Below are 24,230 nucleotides of genomic sequence, written 5' to 3'. Positions count from 1 at the left end.
GGTTTAAAGAGTTTGAAGGGTTTGAAGATTTTATTTTTTTGGTAAACTTCTTTATGCTAAATATTTGAATACTTGAAGGGTTTGAAAGGTGTAAAGGATTTGAAGGGTTTGTAACGTATGATAACGTTTTTCACATGCGAGTTGAAGAAAATATGAAACACCTACTCTGGTTTGAATTAATTGGAGTTTTGATGGAGATGAATTTTGGCTTTTGGGAGGAAATTAGGATTTTGATAGGTTTTAATTGATTTGATATATAGTGATCGAAAAAATTAGGGGATAGATGCAATATCATTGTTTTTTGGGAGTTTGAGTCAAGGATGTGGTATTTGTGGTTTGTGTGATAATTGTATTTGAGATGAGAGGCATATAAGACGTTGTTGCAACAATTTTTTTCTTTCTTATTTTTTGAATTTGCTATTTTATCAATTTAAATTTAAATTTTCTATTTATCCAAAGTAAATCTTCCATTCTGCTATTCTTCTAGTCAGCTCTAGTAATTTTTATTAATTCTCTCCGATCTTTATGTGCTACACATGGCTTGTAAGTTGTATTTTCTCTATTTTGTCTTGGACTCATGTCTTCTCTTCTCAATGAGAAATATATTACTTACTCAATGAATTGAAAAATCTCATGCTATCAAACTACAACTTAACAAAATCTTCTTCTCATTTTCTTTCATGGCGTTAGGTGAAGGTTCATTGTCTTCATCTAAATTAAACATTTTTACTCGAGTGAGTTGTATTAGGAGATATTTTAAGATCCACAATCTTCTCTTATTATTTAGGTCTTTTAGGTCTTTATTGTAAATTGATTCAATCGTAATTTTTACCATACTTACTCATTTGTAATTTGGATTAATGTTGCTACTTATGGATGAGAATACAAGCAAGCAATACAAAATTATGTTGCTACTTATTTATAATACTGCAATTTGTTTTCTTTGAAAATGAGTGTAGTTGTATTAAAAACAGCTTATTATATATTACTATTAAATAAAAAGTTAAAATAAAAGAATATCTACTAATATCTAATATCTAGCACATTAACCTTATATTAAAACTAGATTATTATTATTATAACTAATATTTTATGATTTTTCATGTTTAAATTACTATATTTAATTTTTTTATTTCTATCTAAAAATGTTGAATATTTTATTTATATTATTTGAACTTGGAATAATGAGTTGTGTATTTTAATTATTTTATTAATATTTCAAATTATACGAAGAGAATAGATTATAAGAAGCGAGAAAATGTAAACCAATAAAAAAACAAAAAAAAATATGACCATAATGAACAATTTATTATCCATTATAATGTTGGGATAATTGCATATAATTGTTGAGAAATATGTCAAAATATCGAACAATATTAAATTGTTGTGTCATGACGAACCACTACTCTGAAAGTAATTATGACCGACGTGGTGCTAATCGTGTTGTCGGTTGTTCCCCAAGGTTATCATAGCTTTCTTATTCTAATGTGTACTCACCGAAACAAGGAATAGAAACAAAACCGTTTGAAACTCAAAACTTGAGTAAATGGAAAGTAGAGAGAACGTGGGGAAGAGGGATGAGAGAATTCGAATAGGCAGTGATTTTGTGAGCGATTAAAATGGTGGGTAGATGCCGCAATTTATAATTGAGGACTTCCAACTGCTAGTCGAAAATCAGAGGAAAAAAAATGGAGAAGAGTGACTCGCAAAACTGCAAAGCATGTTGTGAAGAACAGGAATTTCCTGAAGTAAAGAACGCGAGAACTGGAATGGCTGGTGACTGCACCAGAGTAGAACGAGTGGCAACAGCAAAATAGAAGATACTTGGGGATCAATCCGAAAAATTACCAAAAAAATATTTTGATAGGTAATAAAAATTACATTCTTATTCTCGTAAGCACACAGTTACCTAAACTCGAATCCACCCGTCTAACTGCAATGTGTAGTAACAGAGTTCTACTATCACCACCAACACACTTTGTATTCCCCTTTTATTTCTTTAGTATCTATACCCATTGGCCACTCACCTCTTCCAATACTATCAATGTGGGACAAGGAAATTTAACTTTGCTTTTGGGTCAAGGCCCACATTAATGGAAGATGAAAACATGCGCAATGGAATAAGAATCAAATTTTACTCTAATTGCAACTAAACACTTTGGTAATTAACATGCATAACAACCCTAATTTAAACAAAGACAGTGTTAATAGAAAAACTCACAGTTGAAGCTTTTCTAACCTTGTAATCTCTCCTCACGAATTCTTCGTAATCTCCTTACAAACTTGAAGCCGAATCGACCACTAATGTTGACCCGCTATTCTTTGAATTTAGAATCGGGTTATGGGACTTGAATGGTGGAGAAAATAGAGAGAGATGGGCTTTTTTAGGAGGAACTTAGCTTTGAGATTTTGTGAAGAGAAAATGAGTTTTGGTTTATTTTTGCAATTCCTAACTAAAAAATTAAATCTCAGCAAAAGTCCATGAGTCTTCTGTCATTTACAATAAACTGTTTTATAAGCAAACTACATGCAAGAATGCATGTAATGGACTTCCTTTATCAGCATTTCACTCACTATTAGTGTGCTAGGTGTCCTACATGTGTATGAAGCCACTTGCAAACTAGATGTATGTGATAAACTTGCCAAATCTCAACAAGGGTTAATAATTCAATTTGTCTAAGGACAATATTGTAATTTAGTATTTAAATCAAATTCAAAGTTTGACTTTTTCAAGTTGAAAGTCAACATTTTGACTTTTTACCATTTTGTTTGTTTTGGCTAATTTTGACCTTTCGATCATGAATCTACATTCATTTTTCTGAAATTGAAATCTCATTTAAATATAAAGTCGGTCAAAATTTAACTTACAAAGTGAAAAGTCAATATTTTGGCTTTTCATAACTTTGACAATTTCCATCATTTTCGAGCTTCTAAATATGAATCTGTATTCATATTTTTAATATTTAAATCATATTAAGCATAAAGCTCTATCTTAAACTTATAATTGATGTTTACATATATTCATTGATTTTTCTCTCTTTACCTAATTTGAACAATTCGAACTATTCTATCATAATGTTCTAAGTTGACTTCTTATGAGCTATCGGGGAAACTTAATAGACCTATAGATTATAAACTCCAACAATTTGATATTAACTGGTTAAACTCTTTAAATTTAGTTAATCAACATTTGTTTCATAATAGAAGAAGGATGGGTCTAGGGGAATGTAGGTAAAGGAGGGAAAGGGAAAAGAAAGGCCCACCACCACCAATCCTTCTTCGATCATTTTCTATGAGCAGTAGAAGTCGTGATGATGATAAAAAAATGTTTATAATTATAAAATAAAAAACCATATATCCAAAACCGCATTATTCACCCCTCCTCCCTAAAAACAAAAACCGCATTATTCTATCCCCCATCATAAATACCATATATAAGTATTAACCTTTTTTTTTTTTTTTGTCATATAAAAGTATTTATCTTATAGGGTATTATCCCATTAGGATAAACATCCCTTTCCCTGGGTAGTTAGAGAATACTTATATATGACATTTGTTAAATACCTCTGAAAAGGGATGTTTATCCTAATGAGGAACAATACCCTATAAGATAAAGAGAAGTTGCATCAAATGGCCAAAACATTTAGAAAAAAAACAGCTCATGACACTAATTTTTTGCATATTGCGAATATGACAAAATTAATGATATTAGACAGCTATAAAACGGTAATCATAAGTTATCAGCGGGCTATCAGATGGTAATGATAGGGCTATCGGAGGCTCATCACTCTTAAATTCGCTACTTTTGCAAATTTAGAAAATGTTGTGACACAAACTCTATTATCATAATTTTTTTGCTATTTTTGCAAAAGCCTCTAAAATAAATACTTATATATGAAAAAAAAAAGGTTAATACTTATATATGGTATTTATGGTGGGGATAGAATAATGCGATTTTGGGGGTAAAGAATAATGCGGTTCTCGAAGCCATCGCGTGACGTTCTGGTTCATGAAGCTGCCGCTCGATTCATCATGTGTAACTCCTACGACGTCTGCGTCGCCGCTCGATTCATCCGTGCATAACTCCTTCGATGTCTGCGTCGTCGTGTTCTGCTCCAGGTGACGGGGAACGTCACCGATCGACCTGTCATCTCGCCGACGACTACCCAAGCTTCAATCTTCGAAGTCGTTTGTCACGCCATCACGCTATGACACTACGTTTCCCATTCGTCTGACAGTTGCATGCCATGGTGTGGCTCCCTGCATCCTTCGTCCACCGACCGTGAAACAGCTACTACCGATTCTCTATTCTGGTGTACACGTGTCGATTCCATTTTTCTACGTTGCAGTTTCTGCCTTGTTTTGGGTAGTTGTGATAAGAATGAAAATTGTAGGTTTGATTGGTTTTGAATTGTAAAAATAATGAGTTGTGAGGATGGTTAATTGATTGGATTAACATTTCTTGAAGGTACTGTTTGAAGCGAGTAAACGTTTGAATTTTCTATAACTTGGGTTAGGTTCGTCCCTCCACTAACGGGGTAAGTGCTAAATTCACATTTGAGTGATTTAGATACTTGAAGCTACTTAGAAAGATGTTGATTTCTGTTTGTTTATGTCTAGGTTGTGGTTGTTGAAGTTAGTTCGACCAAGAGTTTTGCATAAAACTTTAAGTTAAGGTAAGGGTTCCTACTACTAGACTCAACGATGCAATTGAGATGTATTGTCTGTTTGGATCCCACTGAATTGAGATGGACTGACTGATATGCAAATTTATAATTGATGATTGTTTAGCTGTATGAATTTTATTGAACTGAGATGAACTGAATGATATGTATACTTGGTTATGATGACTGATTGTGGGTTGTTGGCTGTTGTGTTAGGGCATAGGTAGTGTCCTGTAGGTAGGATTAATGAACTAAATTGAATTGACTGAACTGAGGTGAGCGATACTTATGTATAAGTTTATTCGTTGAGGAACCGTTCTGATAATGTTTGATTATGTGTTGTATTGCATAAATTGACCGTAAATATGTTGAACTGAAAGAATGAAATGATGGTAGCTTGATTTGCAAATCCGTTTGACTAATTAAAAATGCTAGATTTGGACTGAGCGGAAATTGTTAGCTCTATCTATAGGGTAGTGTGCCTTGCAAGTGTCCTACGACATCATCACCTATTGTGCATCCTTCTAGAGCACTAGACTGACATGTGCTTCCTGCAGAGCACTAGACTGATATATGTGTCCTTCAGAAGACTATTAAAATGTAGGGCACCCCAATAGACTATTACGGGATCACAAGACTATTAAAATGTAGGGCACCCCAATAGAAAGTTAACAATTTTATTTTTCCCCTAACGGGACCAGTAGTGGGTCTCTTTATGGGTATGTTTATACTCACCCTTTTATGTTTAACTTTTCAGACAAAGGTAACACGAGAGGCAGACCGACGAGGGACAAGGAGTCGTGATTGTCATATGGAAAATGTCTTTTAAACTGCTTATGATGTTGGTTTAAATTTCTTTTTTGTGATTGAATTGAGTTTATGAATAGTTAAATTAAACGGTACTTTTAGAATTTTATTGTTTTAAATAGGGCCCGAACTTAAGTTTTCCTTGATCGTTATGATTTAAAATAAAATTTACCATATTTTGTGTCAATCAAAGTGTTTTGTTTATAATAATGACTTCGACTTAGATAGAAAAGTTGGGTCGTTACAACATTTTATGTTCACTTTTCGCGACGTCAACTACTACATGTCGCGAAAAGTTGAATATTGAATTTATTATTTCAACTTTCTACGACACGTTCAAGACAACGTCGTGAAAAGTCAAAACGTGTCGTTTCAAATTCAAATTTATGCGATGTCCATCTAACACACGTTGCGAAAAGTTGAAACATGTCATTTCAAATTCAACCTTCCGCGACGTCTACTTGACAACGTCATGAAAAGTTAAAATAATAAATTAAATATTCAACTTTTTGCGACATCTCTCTGACATATGTTGCGAAAAGCTAAATTTGAAACAACACGTTTAGGGTTTCCATGACGTCATCCTGACACACGTCGCGAAAAGTTGAATTATTAAACTTAATTTTACACTTTTCGTGACGTAAAGTTCTTCAATGTCGTGGAACGACTCTTTCTGCGACGTGATATTGTGCATGTCGACAAAAGGTGATCAACGTCGACGCACCTTTCGTCGACGTCGTTTCTAGCGTCTTGATTGATCCGATTGCTTGTAGAGCTTCTTGAAACTGAAAGAAGAAGAATCGTGACTGCCAAAATCCCTCCCACGAGATGAAAATAATAGTCTTTTATTTATCTACATTGTTAAAAGAAAGTTCAATATTCTTTCTTTTTAGTGGAATAAGACTCGTCCTCTTATACTCATCCTTCCGGTTGTTTGGATCAAGAATATCTCTTTCTTATGAAGCCTTGTCCCTGTGCGAACATTCTTTTTCATAGTCAAATAAAAGATCAAAAGAGAAAGAGATAATCATCTATGAAGAAGAACTCATTCTTAGGCTCTTCTCTTTCTCTCTCTTCTCAATGAATTCAACATTTGAACCTACGAAAGCACTCAAGATTATTTAAGATAGAAATAATGAAATAGTAGCGCCAGCCTTATAGCTCATTTGTCGAACCATGGATGAAAGCCAAAGCTTCTAATGGACACTCATCTAGAGCTTGATTTTTCATGGATCTTTGAGCCCATAGTTAGGCGCAAAGAATATTACTTTAATGGTGAGACTATTTTTGATCCACTAGATGATTAGAAGGTCTCGCCTTTCTTGCGCTTGCGCACCCTATTTTTTTATGAATGTCATTGACTCTTAGCCGAAGGACTCGCTTACCTTGCAGATAAATACACTTACAATATCCCGGTCTTATGGAGCCTCAGGCCTCTCGCGAGTGAGCTAATTTCCCATTCTTCTTTTTTTTCTACTAGTAGAAAGAACTGAAAGGTGAGAGAAAGAAGATTATAGAGAAAACAAAAGATCAATAATTATTCATACCTTCATCTTCGCATAAACCCAGAAGCCTCAACTATGTGCTATTAATTCCAATAATGGTGGTTAAGGGAGAGGGATTTGGGCACGGTGGTGGTGTGAGCTAGGTACGAACGTGGATGAAGAAAAAGCTTTATGACGGTGGTGGCAAGCACAACGTGAAAGAGACGAGAATGGGCTAAGGACTGGGCACGGCAGAGGACAATGGTGGTGGCGGTGACGGCTGTTAGGAGAAGAGAGGGAAGAGTGAAATTGATAAGAGAGAGGAAAACGTGAAATATGGTAAGAAATGCGCGTTTGAGAAAGAGTAAAGTAAATGTTGTTTTTCAAAAGGTGGATGTTTAATGTCGGTTTTAAACCGACAATAAACCACTCTCTTTAATGTCAGTTTAAAACTGACATTAAATATTTGCGCCTTTTGAAAAACAACATTAAAGCTCAATTTTATTTTTTTCACCCGATATTAAAGGCCAGATTTCTTCCGGTGCAATAATATCCATATTTCTTTCAGTGCAATTTGATCATTTGTATTTTTGTTGTGCAACAAGTGAAAGGTGAAGATTTGAATCTTCAACTTCCAAAAAGAAAAGAAGTGTATATCAATTATGGTTGATTTATACTTAATTTTAGATTAGTATCTCACAAGTGTCAATAAATAGATAAAATTGGAATATTAATTATATGGAATCTTTGAAAATTCAAACACATGTTAATGGAAATGTACTCCACTTGCTTATAGGAAACAAATTAAGGGGACAATATCATTTAGGTCCCTAAGTTCTGAGTTTAACTTCAATCCGGTCATTAGGTTCTCAAATATTTTATTCTATTTTTATTTTTTATTTTGAATTTAGTTTGATGTAATCCTCAAAATTTTATAATATTTAGTGTTTCCCATCTAAGTTGGACTTTAGCCATTTCGTCTATCGATTTCAAACATTTGCTGTTCAGGATAAAAATGTGTTTGGAATGACTTTTTAAATGTAATTTTGACCTAAAAATCTCTATATTGCTCACTTCCAAATCACTGTTCAGTATGACCACTAGGTACTATCGTTTGTCAAACAATCTCTTAAATCAGTACCAAAACTCTACATCATTTCTCACTCCATTGCACTATAACGACGCTATAGGATGTTAGGAAAGTTTGGTTGTACCATGGATGGTATCGACCATTTATATTTGAGAAAGAAGAAAAGAAGAAAAATAAAGAGCGAATGTAATTCCTATCTTCACTATTTAGAATAAAGGAGAGAGCAAAACATAAATAGGAGAGGAGAGGAAAGGAGAAAGCCTAAGACGTGTCACATAGGTAAAAGGCAAAAAATAGAACATAAAAATAAGGAGGATTAAAGGTGTAAAACAGTATAAAATAAATAATTTAACATCCCCGCAACCAAAATGGGTAATTGAGAAGACTGAGCTTGATCTGAAGATTCTAAAATCAAGAAATGTGTAATGCTTTAATTTGTTCCTCATATTCACAATTTGATTTTATAATCTTCTTTCTTTTCATCTCATCCTATTTCTTCTACTCTTCTACCGTTTCTTTTTTCTTCTTTTCATCTTTGAATGCCAACAAATTTAAACCTCAAACAATCAATTTCAACAATCACTATCAAATAATCTTTTGTTTAGATTTGACTGTACAAATTTAAACTATCAAATCTAAAAAAGTTGTTAACATTTGGTAACCCAAATCTATAGGATTGTGTACAGAAAAATATATATTAAAAAATCGTTTAGATTTATATTCGATCATTTGGATTTGGGAAGTCAAATCTAAATTACCAAATTCTAAATGATCGCTTTCTAAATACTAAATGATGGTCGGGACATTTTTGGAGTGTTTTATTGTAGATGTGTGAGTTTTTTTTCGTTTTCATAATTGATGTAATTATTTTTTCATTTGAACTATTTCGAAAAGACTATTAATCCATTTATTAAAATAATTAACATCAAATTCGGGATGTTATAGTTAATTAAGCATAGATTAAAATAGAAATTAAATTGTATGAGTTCAATAATGAAGCAAGCAATTGGGGATATCTAAACATACACAAAATAGCTTTTTTTACATTTTGTTTTAAAGTGCTTACTTCTTAAAACACACCAAACCCTTCATTTTCTGCTTTACCTAGAAATTTAAGTTACCTCTGCACTCTCTTGCAAATCAATCTATCTTACTACAAATACTACTTAATGGTGGTAGAGATTGTATTGATTAGTGTTATAAATTCATTTTTTTAGGGATGAAAGGCTTCCACCCCTATCAAAGGAGTGAAAAAAATGGTTCCAATCCCCAACAAGGTAACATTAAATTCTAATCTTTAATTTGTATATGCTTACTCTAAAAATGAGCATAAAAATAGAAAAATCTAGGATGTTTTTGGAGGGTTTTTTTTTCATATAAGGTAATATTAAGATGTATAAGTGCATCTTCAGTAGCTATTCATCTTTGTTTTGTTTACAAATGGTCAAATCACACCTTGTCACATATGACAAACTAATAACACTCACTTGTTTTCAAATGTATCGATTTAGACTTTGAACTTATATAAATTAATGTATCAATTTATTTATTTAGTTTTGGAGATCCAACCCTAAATCGGGATTTCAGTGATCTCGACTAGAGAAATGGGATGAAAACGAAGATTACAAATTCCACGGAGACAAGGAGGGGTGCATCTCCAAACCCCGCCCCGTTGAATTGCAAACCCTAGCTCAAATAGATGTATTGAAGAATAACAATTAGACTAAAAAGTTTGTTATATGTGTATTTTCGTACAATTTAGTTAACAAAATAATGTGTTTTAGGACTTAAAAGACACAAAGCTTGAAGATTGGACACATGGTGGTTAGGTGAGAGGCAAAACCGCAAACATATCTTTTTGCATCAAAATTTCTTCGATTCAAAGTTATATGTCAATCAAAATCAATAATTCCATTTATGATTTATTTACAATTCTCAGTTCTATTCTCACTACTACTAGTGCTCGATCCAAGTTCCTGTTCTTCACCGGATGCAATCGAATTCTATAGCATTTCCTTGTTCGATTGAATCGAATTTCAATAACTCTTGCGCCATACATTTCACTTTCTCTTCCACTCTGCAAATTCCATGGCATTTCCCAGAACCCAGAAGCCAAAACCCAAACCCAGATCCCCACTCATCTTCTTCTTTGTTTCCCTTTCCGCCATTGCCTTTCTTTTCCTCTTTTCTTCTCTGATTTCTACCAATGGGTCTTCTTCTTTTCCATCCTCGAACTCAATTCAGAAAATCTTCAGATTAAAAAATCTGACCCAGAAACAGAGACGTAATCGGCATTTTTTTAGTGTAAATGACAAGTTCTTGTACTGGGGAAACCGAATCGACTGCCCGGGGAAGCATTGCGAGTCTTGTGAGGGTTTGGGTCACCAGGAATCCAGCTTGAGGTGTGCCCTTGAGGAAGCCATGTTCCTCCAAAGGTAACTTTTCATGAAGTTCTTCTGAACTCTGCGGTTTAATCCTTATTTTATTCTTGCTTATTTTGTTGAATTGTGATAAGGTTCCTGTATGAAAAGGATTTAGAATTAGGTGAGCAGTAACTCATCAGCATTGTTGTAGTTCTATCATTAAATGAAGAATTATCATATTGTTAAACTTCTCTTTGCCCTTTGCTTGATTTTAGTTCTATGATATTGGTATGAGGTGCCATTTAGTTTTGTCTTACTTTCTCTTGTAATCGTAAGGTATTGGTTCACTACGCTCAAGTTCAACTTATTGCTTTACATAGCAAGAAATTTACTACTCTTTGTTTTTTGGTACAGAACATTTGTAATGCCCTCTAGAATGTGTATCAACCCTATACATAATAAGAAAGGCCTTCTTCATCAGTCCAATTCAAGCTCAGAGGAAAGGTATTTCTTCCCTCTTTTCTTCTCCAATAATGTTTTCCTTGTATGCTATCTCTTTTGCAACTGTGTCGATCCATGTTGTTTCTAATCATATAAATATTGTACGTATTAAATATCTAGTTTTCTAAAAAGTATATACTTGATGGTAATTGAAACTGTATTAAAATGGTTCTCTTTGTGCTTCAAACTAAGATTTCAACTTCAAAGATTTACTGTTCTTCCACATTTATTTGTGAAATTTTCTAGAAAGAACATAGATCCTGAATTTGTTCTCTTACTTGCAGTTGGGAAGCAAACTCTTGTGCCATGGACTCTTTGTACGATATGGACCTTATATCTGACACCGTACCAGTGATTTTAGACAACTCAAAATCATGGTATCAGGTACTGTCAACTGGTATGAAATTAGGAGCTAGAGCAGTTGGCCATGTAGAGAAAGTCAGTCGTATTGAACTGAGAGACAGCAGCCGCTACTCCAATCTTTTGCTAATAAATCGAACTGCCAGCCCTCTTTCATGGTAAATCAAACTTGGGGAAATAAGATAGTTTTGTGTTTAAGCTTGTGTTTCGATAGATCCAAGCCTCATTTTATAGTAAATCAGTAAAAGCTCAATTAGGCACATCTTTATAATGTTTTTTATGCTTTTCCTTGCAACTTATTATGACAGATGTTTTGATTTAAGATTCCAAGTTATTAATTCTTTGGGTGTTAATGTCATGATAACTCATTAGGTTTATGGAATGCAAGGACAGAAACAACCATAGTGCCGTAATGTTGCCCTATAAATTTCTTCCTTCTATGGCAGCAGAAAACTTGAGGGATGCAGCTGAGAAGGTATTTTTTTAAAAAAAAAAAGTTATTAGTTGCTTTCTTTTTCTGTCCATTACATCCATAGTAGATTTTTGCACTCTTCTAAGAATCATGAGACAGGGCCTAACAAAGTTGCAAGCTATTACCTCATTGCTTTTGAAGCCTAGTTTCAGTGCTTTTCCATATTTCTAGGTTTGTGTTTTATAGTTGTAGTAGATGCTTAAGTTCAGTGTTACAAGATTAGGTCTTCGGTTTATTCAGACTTTGCAGATGCTTCTTTGCATAACCTTGCCACCTTAGAGCATATAATTATTGAACTCTGGGTTAAATGTAAAATACTATTACTTTCGATACTCTTTGACAAGTGTAACAAACTCTAATTAAAGACTCACAACTCTTTCAATTTTTCTTTTTATTACTATTATTATTATTATTTCCAATAACTGGGATATCAAGGGGTGTCATTCAGTTTTGTGCCCATGGTCCACCCTTACTATTTCCAAAGAAACATCTCTGCAGAAGATTACAAGGGATTTTATGACAATCAATTTGTTTCTAGTTTTATGCTTAAAAAGTTTTAACTGTTGTGTGTTTCTTTGTTTTGTCTTCCACCTTTTGAAAATTATTTCGAAACCTAAGCCACTTTTTCTTAAACAAAAAAAAGAAGTTATTTTTACAAACTTTTTTTCTTTTTGGAATGTCGACAAATTGATATGTATTTGCACAAATAGTGATGATATATACTAATAAAATTGAGGGAAGTAGGCATGGTTTTTAGAAACAGAAGACTAAAATGGGGCCACTTCTAGGATGGCCTGAGATTTTCCACTCCTAGAAATTCAATTTAGTCCACCATCCAAAATACTTGGAAAGTTTTTCTTTCTCTGTCTTTGTTGAACTTTGAGGTTCTGTTGGTTGCATAATGGTGAAACTTGAAAGACAAGGAATAATAAAGAAGGTGCTGTATACAATACAACTATTTGCAGAAGTAAGCTAGTTGTGACCATTATATTTCGATAGTTTTGTAGAAAATTTTGAAGTACGTGAAACTTCATGGTTAGGTGCCTTCTTGGAAACTGAATAGAAGGCACACCATTGATTAGGAAGCCTCATGTGCTTCATAAAGCCAGGTTGAGATCGCAGGTGTTCGTTTTACCTCTTAACAGCATTAAATAAATTCAAAAAGTGTAATTAGCTATGGTGGGTGGATGGTAAGCCTTGCATTGGTTAGAGATAAAGTTTCCTTGCATTGGTTATACTGTGCGTAATAACATTGAGAAAAGATTCACAAGTTGTTTCTCTTTCTTTCTGGAATAGTTCTATAAGTAACCATGTCTCCTGAAATCTTACTCGTTGAATTTTGTGTTGTTTAATGTTGTTGATAATGCACTTCATCAGATTAAAGGGCTACTCGGTGATTATGATGCCATCCATGTTCGTCGCGGAGATAAAATAAAGACCAGAAAGGACAGGTTTGGTGTTGATAGAAGCTTACATCCACATCTTGACAGGGATACACGGCCGGAGTTTATGCTGAAGAGAATAGCAAAGTGGGTTCCGGCAGGGCGGACTCTTTTTATTGCTTCAAATGAGAGAATTCCTGGATTCTTCTCACCCCTCTCTGCTCGGTGAGCCCTTCTTTCACTAGAATTAAAGATGAAGTATTGGTTCTTTACCATTTAATAGTAGAAAGACTTTACACAAAGGATCTTGCGTTCTGATAGCTATAACATAAATCATCAAAACTCTCATTTAGTTGCGTATCCCCTTAAGGATTCCATTTTTAACCAAGAATAAAGAATGAACTATTTCCGCTTTGTGCTTCAATACTAGTTCGCACCATGTTGATTCATGATACACCTATTTTGCAGGTACAAGTTGGCTTATTCCTCGAACTATAGCGATATTCTGGATCCTGTGGTTCAGAACAACTACCAATTGTTCATGATCGAAAGGCTCATTATGGCAGGTGCCAAGACATTGATCAGAACATTTAAAGAAGATGATACAGATCTAAGCCTCACCGACGACCCAAAGAAGAACACAAAAGCATGGCAAATACCTGTCTACACTGATGAAGAAAGAAGGTGAGGAATTATTGGCCAGTCATTCGTCTGGGAAAATGTCTTGGAGAGATGTTTTTGATCCACCACAAAAGCCTTTCAGTGTTCATTGAAAAGTTTAATAGTGAAGATAAGAAGGTTTTAGGGAAGGCAGATGCTTGGCCAATGTTGTAAATGTGTGGTATAATTGTGATCCAGGTTTCTGAATTTCGTTAGTTCCATTTGTTTAGTGCCCCCTTTAATTTTATGACCAGTTTTGTTTTGATTTTGTGATCTTTACAGAAAGTAGCTTACTACCATTTTTTTAATCATGTTTTCTATCCGTAGAGAATGGTAATATGAATTTGGTAGGTTATGTACTTCGGAGACGGCCAATCTTGTGAAGTTTTTCTTTTCCAAAAGAAAGTTCCATTGTAAACATAATATTAAATTTCTCTCAAGTTGTTTGATACTTTTGTTAATAATTTTATGTTTCCATGAGCTTGACATGACAAGGAAATATTCAATATTTTCATTATAATGTAGATATTTTCATTATAATGTAGAAAAATTCACGATACATATAAAAAATTGTTCTAAATATTTTCAAATATATCAAAATATATGAAAATGTGAATTACTCAATTAGTATTGAATAAATTAGAGTCCATAACAACTTTTTATTTGGGTGAATAAATAGACACCAATAAATTAATAAAGGAAAAATACAAAAAGAAAATACTATAAAGGAAAAAGTACTAAATAGTAATGAGCACCCTCGGACAAAATCAAGGTGATAGAATGATGAACCAATTGAGTTTACAAAGAAAATTTTTGTATCAAATCAACCGATGCAGGCCAAGAAACAAAAACCCACGGAGGAAAAAATAAGAACTTCTAGGTTGGAAACATATACCCACAAAGAATGAAAACAACAAATTCTGAAGTATAAACAAAGATCTTTACTTCTTAGATGAAGATAACAATTCTCATATAGAGATCTAAAACAAAACCTATGAGCGACCCATTTGAAATTGAAACAAAGACCCACAAATTTTTCCTCCAATTTGACATAATTGAACCAAATCAAAATAGAGAACCAAATTTGTCACGACGTGGAAAAATTGGACAAATGGTGAACGATGACCTACTATCTGGTACTTCTAAAGTGACAACAACTCAATATGAAAGAAGAGTAGCATAGACTTATGAATATGGATGGTTCTACTTGTACATAGATTTGCCTTCAACAATCCATAGACGAAGTGTTCTTGCAAATTGCCGAGAAAGAGTGATGCATTGAGAAGCCTTAACACTTAGACAGAACGTGTGTTTTCTTGCCTTGTATCTCGCGTAATATGCTGGTGGTATCACGCCTTCTTTAGTAATGATTAAATCACCTCGCCTACCGATCAAAACGCCATATTGTCTCGCGTACATGGAGAAATAATATCGACAAACCTACTTTTGTCTATCTCGTCGCTCTTCCCTAAAACTTGAGTGCCCTTATGGCCCAAACCTATTAATGAATGTATACGTTTATAAAGGAGACTTTCATCCTATCTAAGCAATGTGGAAATGCATGTTTAGAATAAAATAATGATAAATATTTGCTAACTCAAAATTTTCATTTAACAATCCTCCACTTGAAATTTTTTTACTATCAGTCACCCACTTGAAAATTTTTAAAAACATCTTCATCGAACAGTGTCTATCTTTTTAATTTTGTGCTTAAGTAAAGGTGTCTAATGAATTAAACCTTTATGTAGTGACAATAGTTTAGAGTATTGTAAAATAACACTTAGTTTTGAACTTTCCTTCTAATAAAATTTCACACAAAGCATTATTCGAGTGAAAATTTAAAATTTCTCGTGCTTTAAGGCCTTGCACGTATATCCAAATTTAGTGAATGGTCTAGAGAATTTGTCCAGAATTCTATAGAAAGCGGCTCTCACTTCCACATCCACAAAGATGAATCTATCAAGAGTACTCCTGTGGCTAAGTACCTTATATGATATCAAGTATAGAATTCATTAACAACTAAGTTCAAGCTTTTTATATGCTTCAGGATGTCATGCTAATTACTCAATCATAAGAAAGAAAATCCTAATTATTTTAACATGATTCTCGTATGTCACTTGTGATCAGTTATTACCCACTGAACTTGTTTCTTGGAATCTTCACTCTTTCAAGTTGGGTTTACTTCACAAGTAATTCAGTTTTCTATAAGCTTGTGGTCCATTCTTTCTGAGGTTTTAAAAACTCTCTCTTACTAGTCTTTTCATCAAATGATCAGTCAAGTTGTCATTAGACCGTACATAATCCACTATCATTGAACCAGTAATGAGAAGTTCTCTAATGGTACAATGCTTACGACGTATCTATTATCTCTTACTGTTGTAATAATTGTTCTAAAACTTTTGTGATAGCTGCAGTACTATCGTAATGGATTAGTACGACTGGTATCAATCTTTCTCATGTGGTAATCTCTGATAGCAAGCTTCGAAGGCACCTTGCTTTTTCACCAGCAATAGCTAGTGCAATCATTTCTAACTTCATCGTTCACTAAGCTAAGGTGGTCTGTTTCTTGGATTTTCAAGCAACAGCTCCTCTTGTTATATTAAAAATATAACCACTTATAGCCTTTGAGTCATCTAAGAGGGAGTTCCAATCAGCGTCGTTGTAACCTTCAAGCGGGAAACTTTTGATAATGTAATCCTAGGTTTTGGGTTTGCTTAAGATATCTCATTACTCTTTCTACAGCATTTCAGTGTTCTAGACTTCATATGATGCTAGCATATTCAGATTGATTAACACTATCGCCAGTGTTTTTGAACAATTTAATACTAGAATCAAAGGGTGTACAAGCTGGTTTGCTTTCAAAATAGTTGTGCTTCCTTAAGATTTTTTATGTGTAATGAGATTGACCTAAGGAAATTCCATTTTCATTTCTAGTAATTCTAATGCCTAGGATTGCATTAGCTTCGTCTTTCATGTCAAACGCTCGACATTGATTTTGCATCGTTTATGACGTGCAAATTTGATTCAAAGTTTCACATGCCATCTACGTATATGCATATGATAGTACATAACCTATCTTCAGTCTTATAGTCGATACATTTGTCTATCTCATTTACTTTGAACCCTTTGGATATGATTAGGTTTTCAAACTTTTGGTGTCATTGCTTAGGAGCTTGTTTTAGGCCAAAGAGGGATTATTATCTAATTTACAAACTTTACATTCTTGACCATGAACTATGAAACCTTTAGGTTGTTCCATATAGATCTCTTTTTATAAAATCATTGTTTAAAAAGGCAGTATTAACATCCACCCAATGCACTAAAAGATTGTTCAAGACAACTATAGAAACCAACACTCTAATTGAGGTGATTCTAGTAACTGAGGAGAAAGTGTCAAAGAAATCTATGTTTTCTCTCTGTCAAAAATCTTTTGCTACTAGTCTAGCCTTATACTTATCTACCGATCAATCAAGTTTAAATTTCTTCCTCAAAATCCATTGATATTCTATTGCTTTCCAGCCAGGGGTAAGTCAATTAGGTGTCGAGTCCTATTAGATTCAAGAGAATCCATTTCATCATTGATAGCCTCTTGCCATAAGTTGGCAACTACTGAGGATAAGGCTTCTATTAGATCTTTTGGATCTTCTACGTTGTACATTTTGAAGTCTTTTGTGGTTTTGGATCTCTTACTTCTTCTAGATTCAGGCTCTACACTTTCTTATCTTGGGTTACAATACTTGAACTTGAGCTCCCACTAGTTTGACTATTTAAGCTTCCACTATTTCTAAATTTAAAAGGAAACCTATCCTCGAAAAATCCACATAGTTTGATTCTATGATTACCTTATTTTCTAAGTCATAGAACTAGTTTGATTCTATGATTACCTTATTTTCTAAGTCATAGAACCTATAGTCTTTACTATTTTCAGTGTATCCTATGAACTGGTTAGTTTTCTTCTTTTAGGATCATGTATTCTAACATAAGCTAGACAACCTCAAGTTCTAAGGTAAGATAGGTTTTGTGTTTTATTCTTAAGGACTTCGTATGGTGAAGTCTTACTGTTTGATTTAGAAATCCTATTAAGGACATAATTAACGGTCTTGATTATTTCACCCCACCAAGATGGTGCTACTCTTGAATCAAGCAAGATAACAACTACTAATTCAATTAGATTTCTATTCTTTCTTTCAACTTTTCCATTTATTTCAGGAGAATAAGCTATAGTTGTTTCGTGTATTATTCCTTAGTTATAAAATTCATTAAAGGCAACAGAATCATATCACTACAAGAAATCGGATGAATCGCAATGCCACACACAACGTCGACGAAAGGTGCGTTGGCGTTGATCACCTTTCACCGACGCAAAGAGCTCCATGTCGGGAACCAAACCTTTTCGCAACGTGCAGGAACCACACGTCGCAGAAAGTATAGAATTAAATTTAATGAGTTAACTTTCTGCAACGTATGACAGGGTGACTTTGCGAAAAGTAATAATTTTGATTTATTTTATGACTTTCGGCAATGTTTTTTCTGCCAAAAGACTAATTTCCTAATTGTGTTATATAAATTTGTACTTCCACGTAATGTAAAATTTGTTACAAAATCAAAATACAATGTAAAATATGCACACATACATTGTTATATAATATTATGTTAAATATACATGCGTATATAATGATCTATTTAAATTGAAAACAATTTTAGTCATGTTAGGATTTTACAAATTAACTTCTAATAAATAAAATTCAATCCAAATTTGATGAAATATAATAAGTATATATAAAAAATTATTAAACTACATAGAATATATGAAAAACAATGTAAAACAAAAGAAAATAGGGTGGAATATATACTTGAATAGGAAATATATTATAAATTACATGACATATATATTCCATTTACTCAAAATTTTCTTTATCAAACAAATTTACAGTGAAAAATTATAAAATATTTCACAATTTCATACATATAATTAATAATGTGAGACAAATCTACACTCATCGAAAAAATTTGAAGGAAATGAATGGAATAAGAAAAAATGAACGAAGAGAGATCGAACGAATGAAAGAATTTTTGAAAAAAATTACCGAAATAAAAAGAATTAAAGAGTAATTTTGATTATAATATTACATTAATTCTATTAATCATATATTATATTTACACATGAATCTAATAACATTGTGTATGATTCACTTTCCTTATTTCATTTTCAAGATGTATAGTTTGATCTTTTGGACACTATTCACTTTCCTTATTTCATTTTCAAGACGGATAGTTTGATCTTTTGGACACTTTTCTTATTTCATTTTCAAAGATGGATAGTTTGATAGTTTAGATTCTACATTTATATAAAATTGAAACTTGACATTTATAAAACTTGTATGAAAAAATTGACAAGCCCTAATTAGGTTAGTTAAAACCCCCAATAAATAAAACATGAACAATAGATTGGTAGAATGTTGAAAATACGTAGAGTTTAGCTTCGTTGATGTATAGCGGAAAACAATTCATTCAAATAACCGACCTATTTTTTCTTCTTTTTTTTTTATCTTAAATTTTGTGAAACAGTATCAATCAACACAAACTTCTTGTTTAATTTAGTCACAAGTAGATTTAATTGGATGTGTTTCAACAAAATAGATTTTCCAGCGTCAAACTAACAGTCTGAAAACAAAATTGTAACTCACAAAAAGGGTCATGGAAGGGGTTTTTTTTTTTTTTTTTTTAATTTCTCTATTTTTATTTGCAAAACAGTAGGAATTTTCTAAAATTTCAAGGTCTAAAAAGGCAGAATCAAAATCATAACCTAACCCAGTTTACCAAAAATCCAATTAGTTATAACAGATCTTAATAAGTCCCTTTGATAACCCTTTTTTTTTTATGATCATTTGGTTTTTTATTTACAAAATTAAAAATATAAACACTACTCAACAGTTCTTCGCCCTTTGGTGAAGGTTTTAACAATCCACGCCAAGTTTAAAAGTTCTAACAAATTTGTTTCTGTGAGTAAGTTGTGGGAAAACAAACAGAAAGAAAAAGGAAATGAAATCAATTGAGCGATAATCACTTCCTGCAAAGACATCATAGACATAGAAACTAGAAATCCAAGCTCATATGTAAAGAAACTGAGCATGAAATTCAGGAATTGGAGATAATCTGATGATTTTCTCATCTTCATAAATGCACAAGGCCACAGTTCTATGGTTTTTAAGCAAGGTGAAGAGGGGAGGAACATACCGTTGAAGGTTGTGGAAAGCACATTCAACATAACTCTTGTGCAGCAACATAAAGAAAAGATTCTCGTAACAATTTCATCAAACCACAGAAATAATCCACAGCCTATAGTGACTAAGCTTAAAGACCTAATCCAACCGTTCGACCATCTCTTCTGCGAAGTCCAGCAGTGTATTGTTTTTCTAAATCCATCTGGAGCTCCTTTTGCTTTTCGGCACGGAGAAGTTCGCTGCCATCTTGGTTGGTCGGTCGGGACTCCATCTTCACCTCGCCCTTCACACCCTACAATTGGCCATAGGCACCAAGGCAACCTCAGACTCTAAAAATGTGTTAGTAGGTGATGAAAAAAGTCTAATGGACTGAGTCATGACTAAGCAATGAAAGGTTGCTAACTAACATTCAGGGATACATTGAATAGAAGGGGAAAGAGAGTGGAGGGGAGGGGAGGGGGAGAGTTTACCATGAGTTTGTTGAATTTTTCTTGTCGTTCACGATCATTGAATAGCGCCGTATCCCACTGGTGTGCAGACTGTAACCAAGGGAAAAAGCATTATGAAGAACAAGGAAAATGACATTATTCATCAAATGGCTAGAGCAGTTCGGTTCTTTAAAGTATTCAATTGTTAACCAAATGCACAACTATTTCATGCCAAAGCCAAATAAAATGAAGAGATGATTAAGTTGTAGATGATCATCGTGCATACCTCCTCTACGGCAGTACTCTTTTTGCTCCCCCACAGCAGCTTCTTCTTTTGGTCGGTGGTCATATAACCCCCTCCAACAAGGTTCTTATTAACTGTTAATGAGACAGTACTACCAAATTCAAAATATTGAAGGTAAAAAGTTATAAATCATTCAAATCTTAACTATTGTTATTTTATATAATTCCTGTCATAAATTAGAGTTAAAATGAAAGGCAACCTTCAAACAGAATCTTGTTCCCGTTTTCAGTTACCCAACTAGGAAAACATAACTACAAACTAAACCCAGAAAAAGAAAAGAACTAAAGTAGGTGAATGTTATTAATTACTTCATACACTAAATCGCTCCGGTAAACTCTCTTTTTAAGTTCAACTAGGAGAAGAAGGGGAATTTGGAACTCTAAAACTTAAGGATATTAAAAGCAAGCCAAGCAGATTTCATAACCATATTCTTTTATAACTGTTAATACAAGAATATATAAAATGCAGTCAACTATCTTCCAACAACCAAAATAAAAAATAAAAAACATGAGCGAAGATCAACAAAATGAGAAATATCAGCAGCATCTAATTCAGAATAAAAAAAAAACTTCTCTCGAACCTTAACTCATGATGAACTAACAAACTACTTGAGAGAGAATATTGATAGGATAAATTTTTAGATGAAAAATCAGATTTTACCTAATTCGGCAGCTTTCATTGCAGCAACTTTTGCAGCACTGAAGTCAGCAGCAAAATCAGAGTCGCCAGATTGGCCCTGTCCTAAACTCATTTTTCCATCCTGTTCTTTCTTAGAGGTTGAAGATTGATTTTCATCAGCTGCATGTTCAAAATTCATAACTGTTAAGAACAATAATGCCAGCGTGAAGCAAATATTACTAGAAGGCAACAATTTGAAATAGGACATGAGAAAGCACTTACCATCCTCTTCATGATTAACTTCTTTTCCAGAGCTAAATAATTTGGGTTTCTTAGCAGGCAACCCTTGATTTTCATCAACAAAAACACCTTTACCATCATATTTTCCCTTCGATTCTTTACCTTGGACCTTGTCCCAGTGAGTCTCTCTGGCATCATGTTTCCTCTCCTCTTTAGAGGACTTTTCATCATCAAGGTCCTTCCGATCATTTTTATTAATATCTTTTGTACGGTGCTTACTTTCATCCCTTCCTAAGAGGGAGTCATACCGGTTCCCCCTACCATCGTCATGGGAGAGAACCCGTTCGTTTTTATAGTCTCCAGAATGCTTTATATTGTCTCTCTTCTCATCCTGACCATCTCGATCTCTTGCATTCCTATGTTTCTCCATTTCTTCGAAGCTCGCGTGCCTTCTACTACCAGAACCATGTCTTTCAGATAATGAATCCCCATCCCTACTTCTATGTCCAGAAGCATCATATTTATCACGAGAACCTTTTTCTACATCCCGAAAATATTCTCGCGAACGTGAATGTTCGCTCTCTCGACGTGTATGATCATAATGAGCACTGCCCTTTGACTCCCTATTAGAACGAGAGGATAAACGCTCATAATCTCTTTCTTCATCTGCATATTTGTCATGTCTGACATAATCATCATGCCTAGAGTAACCATGCAAACTTCTAGAGGATTTTCGATCAGAATATCTATAAGAATCAGAACTTCGACTATGATGATTTCTAGAATCCTTGTTCAAATCCCTTTCATCCTCTTTCCTTCTTGGTTTCCGTTCAGAATGTTTTGAAGCATCATCTCTCAAGAGCTTTGGACTAGAACTACGGTCTCGTTTAGGACTTTCTGCAAAATAACGATTATAATGAGCATGAACAAACTAAACAAAGAAAAGAAAGAAAAAAAACCAACAGACCGAACTAAAATCACTGAGAATCACATGTTAGTTGTCTCCAAAAGAGAAAACCCCAAAAACAAATCAAACTTACCATCAGATGACGACCCACTAACAGAAGAACGACGCCTATACTTTCTGCCAGCTGTTTCAGAAGAGGGCTTACGAAATTCTGCTTTTATACCATTGTTTTCCATCGTCGGAGACTATGAATTAAATCCACTTAATGAACCCTATTTCAAATAAAATTAAAATAGCCAACAAAGTGACCTGAAACCACATACAACAAACGGTCAATGAAAAAGTCCACTTAAAAAGAAATTATCAAATCCTGAAAACTTGATACAAAAGCGCAATACTATACATCATCTAATCAAACCAAACATATCATTACCAAGAAGAAGAGAGTAGAAGATTTCAGAAAAGTAAAGAAGTTGCCACGAAATGCAATTTATAACATAATAGTACGACCCTCAGAAACCAGTGTTCATTGTCAATACAACATTCCCACCAAATTTTAGAATCTACCAAAACAAAAATCAATCTCACATCCAAAAGAAGACAACCACATGACATTTTCAGTTCTTGACAGTGGCAGCAAGTTTTTTTCACCCCCATGAGAAAGGGAGGAAAACTTGATATTACAAAATCCCAGAACATAAAACCTAATAACCCAATTCAAAGCGTGAAGAGACAAAGCCTGAGTCAAGTGCAACCTCTCTTCCCGTTCCCCAGAAAGTTCTCCCAACAGAGAGACATAGAAGCAAAGATCAAACCCTAGGGTTTCAAACATCGAGGCATTTCGATGCAAACCCTAAACCAAAAAATCGAAGAAAAAATGGAGAAATTGAAAGCAGAAATCGAAATTGATACCTTGCAATGAGATTCAATAGCAAAGGATTTGATTCATGCACGCACTTGAATAATCTTGTAGGCGATTATTTGTTCATTCCCCCTCGATTCTACGCATTATTGTTTTTTTCTTACTCGTTTGCCTTAGATATTTTTATACGAAGGAATGAGATTCGGTTGGGCACTCTATACGTGTCCAATAGATCTTTTTTCCTCTCATGTAACCCAATAAATGTAAATTTACCATCTCAATTCATTAATCATTTTCCCTTATTTACTGGAAAGTATGAAAAAATAATAGAAAGAGAGTACATGTCATTTATATTTTTAAAATTATAAAAATAACAAATTTAAAAATAGATTACCATTCATTATCATTCAAAATTTTGGTTCAATCCAATGTAACCTGAATTACTAATACATATATATTATTTATTTAATAAAAATAAAGTTATGAGTATTTTGTTAAACAGTCATTTAGAAACTGAAATGATCGTATGGAAAGTTAGCCGATCGTGTAAGAAGTAAACAATTGTTTGAACGTAGAAAGCTAAACGATCGCGTATAAAAGGGTAAACAGTCATTTAGAAAGCTAAATAATCGTGTAAGTAGTAAACAATCGTTTGAAGGTAAAAGGCTATACAATTGCGTAAGAGAGTAAACGATCTTATAGAAAGCTAAATGATTGCGTAAGAGGTAAATGATCCTTTAAAAAGCTAAATGATTGTTGGGTTGGGAATGAAAAAAAGAAAAAAAAAAACAATACAACCCAACCCAAATTAATTCGGGTTGCCAACCCGACCAACCCAAAAATATGGATTTTAGGTTGAGAATG

At 33.6% G+C, this 24,230-nt stretch overlaps 2 protein-coding genes and 1 long non-coding RNA gene across 6 annotated transcripts; 2 read left to right on the top strand and 1 right to left on the bottom strand.

Moving 5' to 3' along the window:
* The first annotated feature begins 3,947 nt into the window (after positions 1-3,947).
* LOC116403534 lies at positions 3,948-5,594 on the top strand. Its single transcript, XR_004216313.1, has 3 exons — positions 3,948-4,538; positions 4,621-4,676; positions 5,422-5,594. It is a non-coding gene; the product is annotated as an uncharacterized LOC116403534 (long non-coding RNA).
* A 4,262-nt stretch (positions 5,595-9,856) lies between these two features.
* LOC101219097 (hypothetical protein) lies at positions 9,857-14,232 on the top strand. Its single transcript, XM_004144283.3, has 6 exons — positions 9,857-10,480; positions 10,823-10,912; positions 11,194-11,427; positions 11,642-11,744; positions 13,119-13,348; positions 13,592-14,232. The coding sequence occupies exons 1-6, from the start codon at positions 10,134-10,136 to the stop codon at positions 13,809-13,811; spliced, it is 1,224 nt and encodes a 407-aa protein (XP_004144331.1). The 5' UTR covers positions 9,857-10,133; the 3' UTR covers positions 13,812-14,232.
* Positions 14,233-19,519: 5,287 nt separating this feature from the next.
* Positions 19,520-23,593, bottom strand: LOC101218861 (arginine/serine-rich coiled-coil protein 2). Of its 4 annotated transcripts, none has more exons than XM_031884535.1 (7): positions 23,417-23,593; positions 22,638-22,813; positions 21,640-22,494; positions 21,400-21,558; positions 20,722-20,813; positions 20,478-20,546; positions 19,520-20,336 (listed from the first exon to the last, which is right to left on the bottom strand). In XM_031884535.1, exons 2-7 carry the CDS (start codon positions 22,738-22,740, stop codon positions 19,707-19,709), a joined length of 1,908 nt encoding a protein of 635 aa, XP_031740395.1. In that variant the 5' UTR covers positions 22,741-22,813; positions 23,417-23,593; the 3' UTR covers positions 19,520-19,706. The 4 variants fall into 4 exon arrangements, with proteins under 4 accessions (XP_031740395.1, XP_011653854.1, XP_031740396.1 ...); XM_011655552.2 differs by having other exon boundaries at positions 19,654-20,336; positions 21,400-21,537; positions 23,417-23,587; XM_031884536.1 differs by having other exon boundaries at positions 19,921-20,299; positions 23,417-23,590.
* Between the last annotated feature and the right edge of the window lie 637 nt (positions 23,594-24,230).

Source organism: Cucumis sativus, chromosome 4 (assembly GCF_000004075.3).
Source record: "Cucumis sativus cultivar 9930 chromosome 4, Cucumber_9930_V3, whole genome shotgun sequence".
Taxonomy (NCBI): domain Eukaryota; kingdom Viridiplantae; phylum Streptophyta; class Magnoliopsida; order Cucurbitales; family Cucurbitaceae; genus Cucumis; species Cucumis sativus.
Note: the sequence above shows the minus strand (reverse complement) of the source record. Positions and strands in the feature narration are given on the sequence as shown.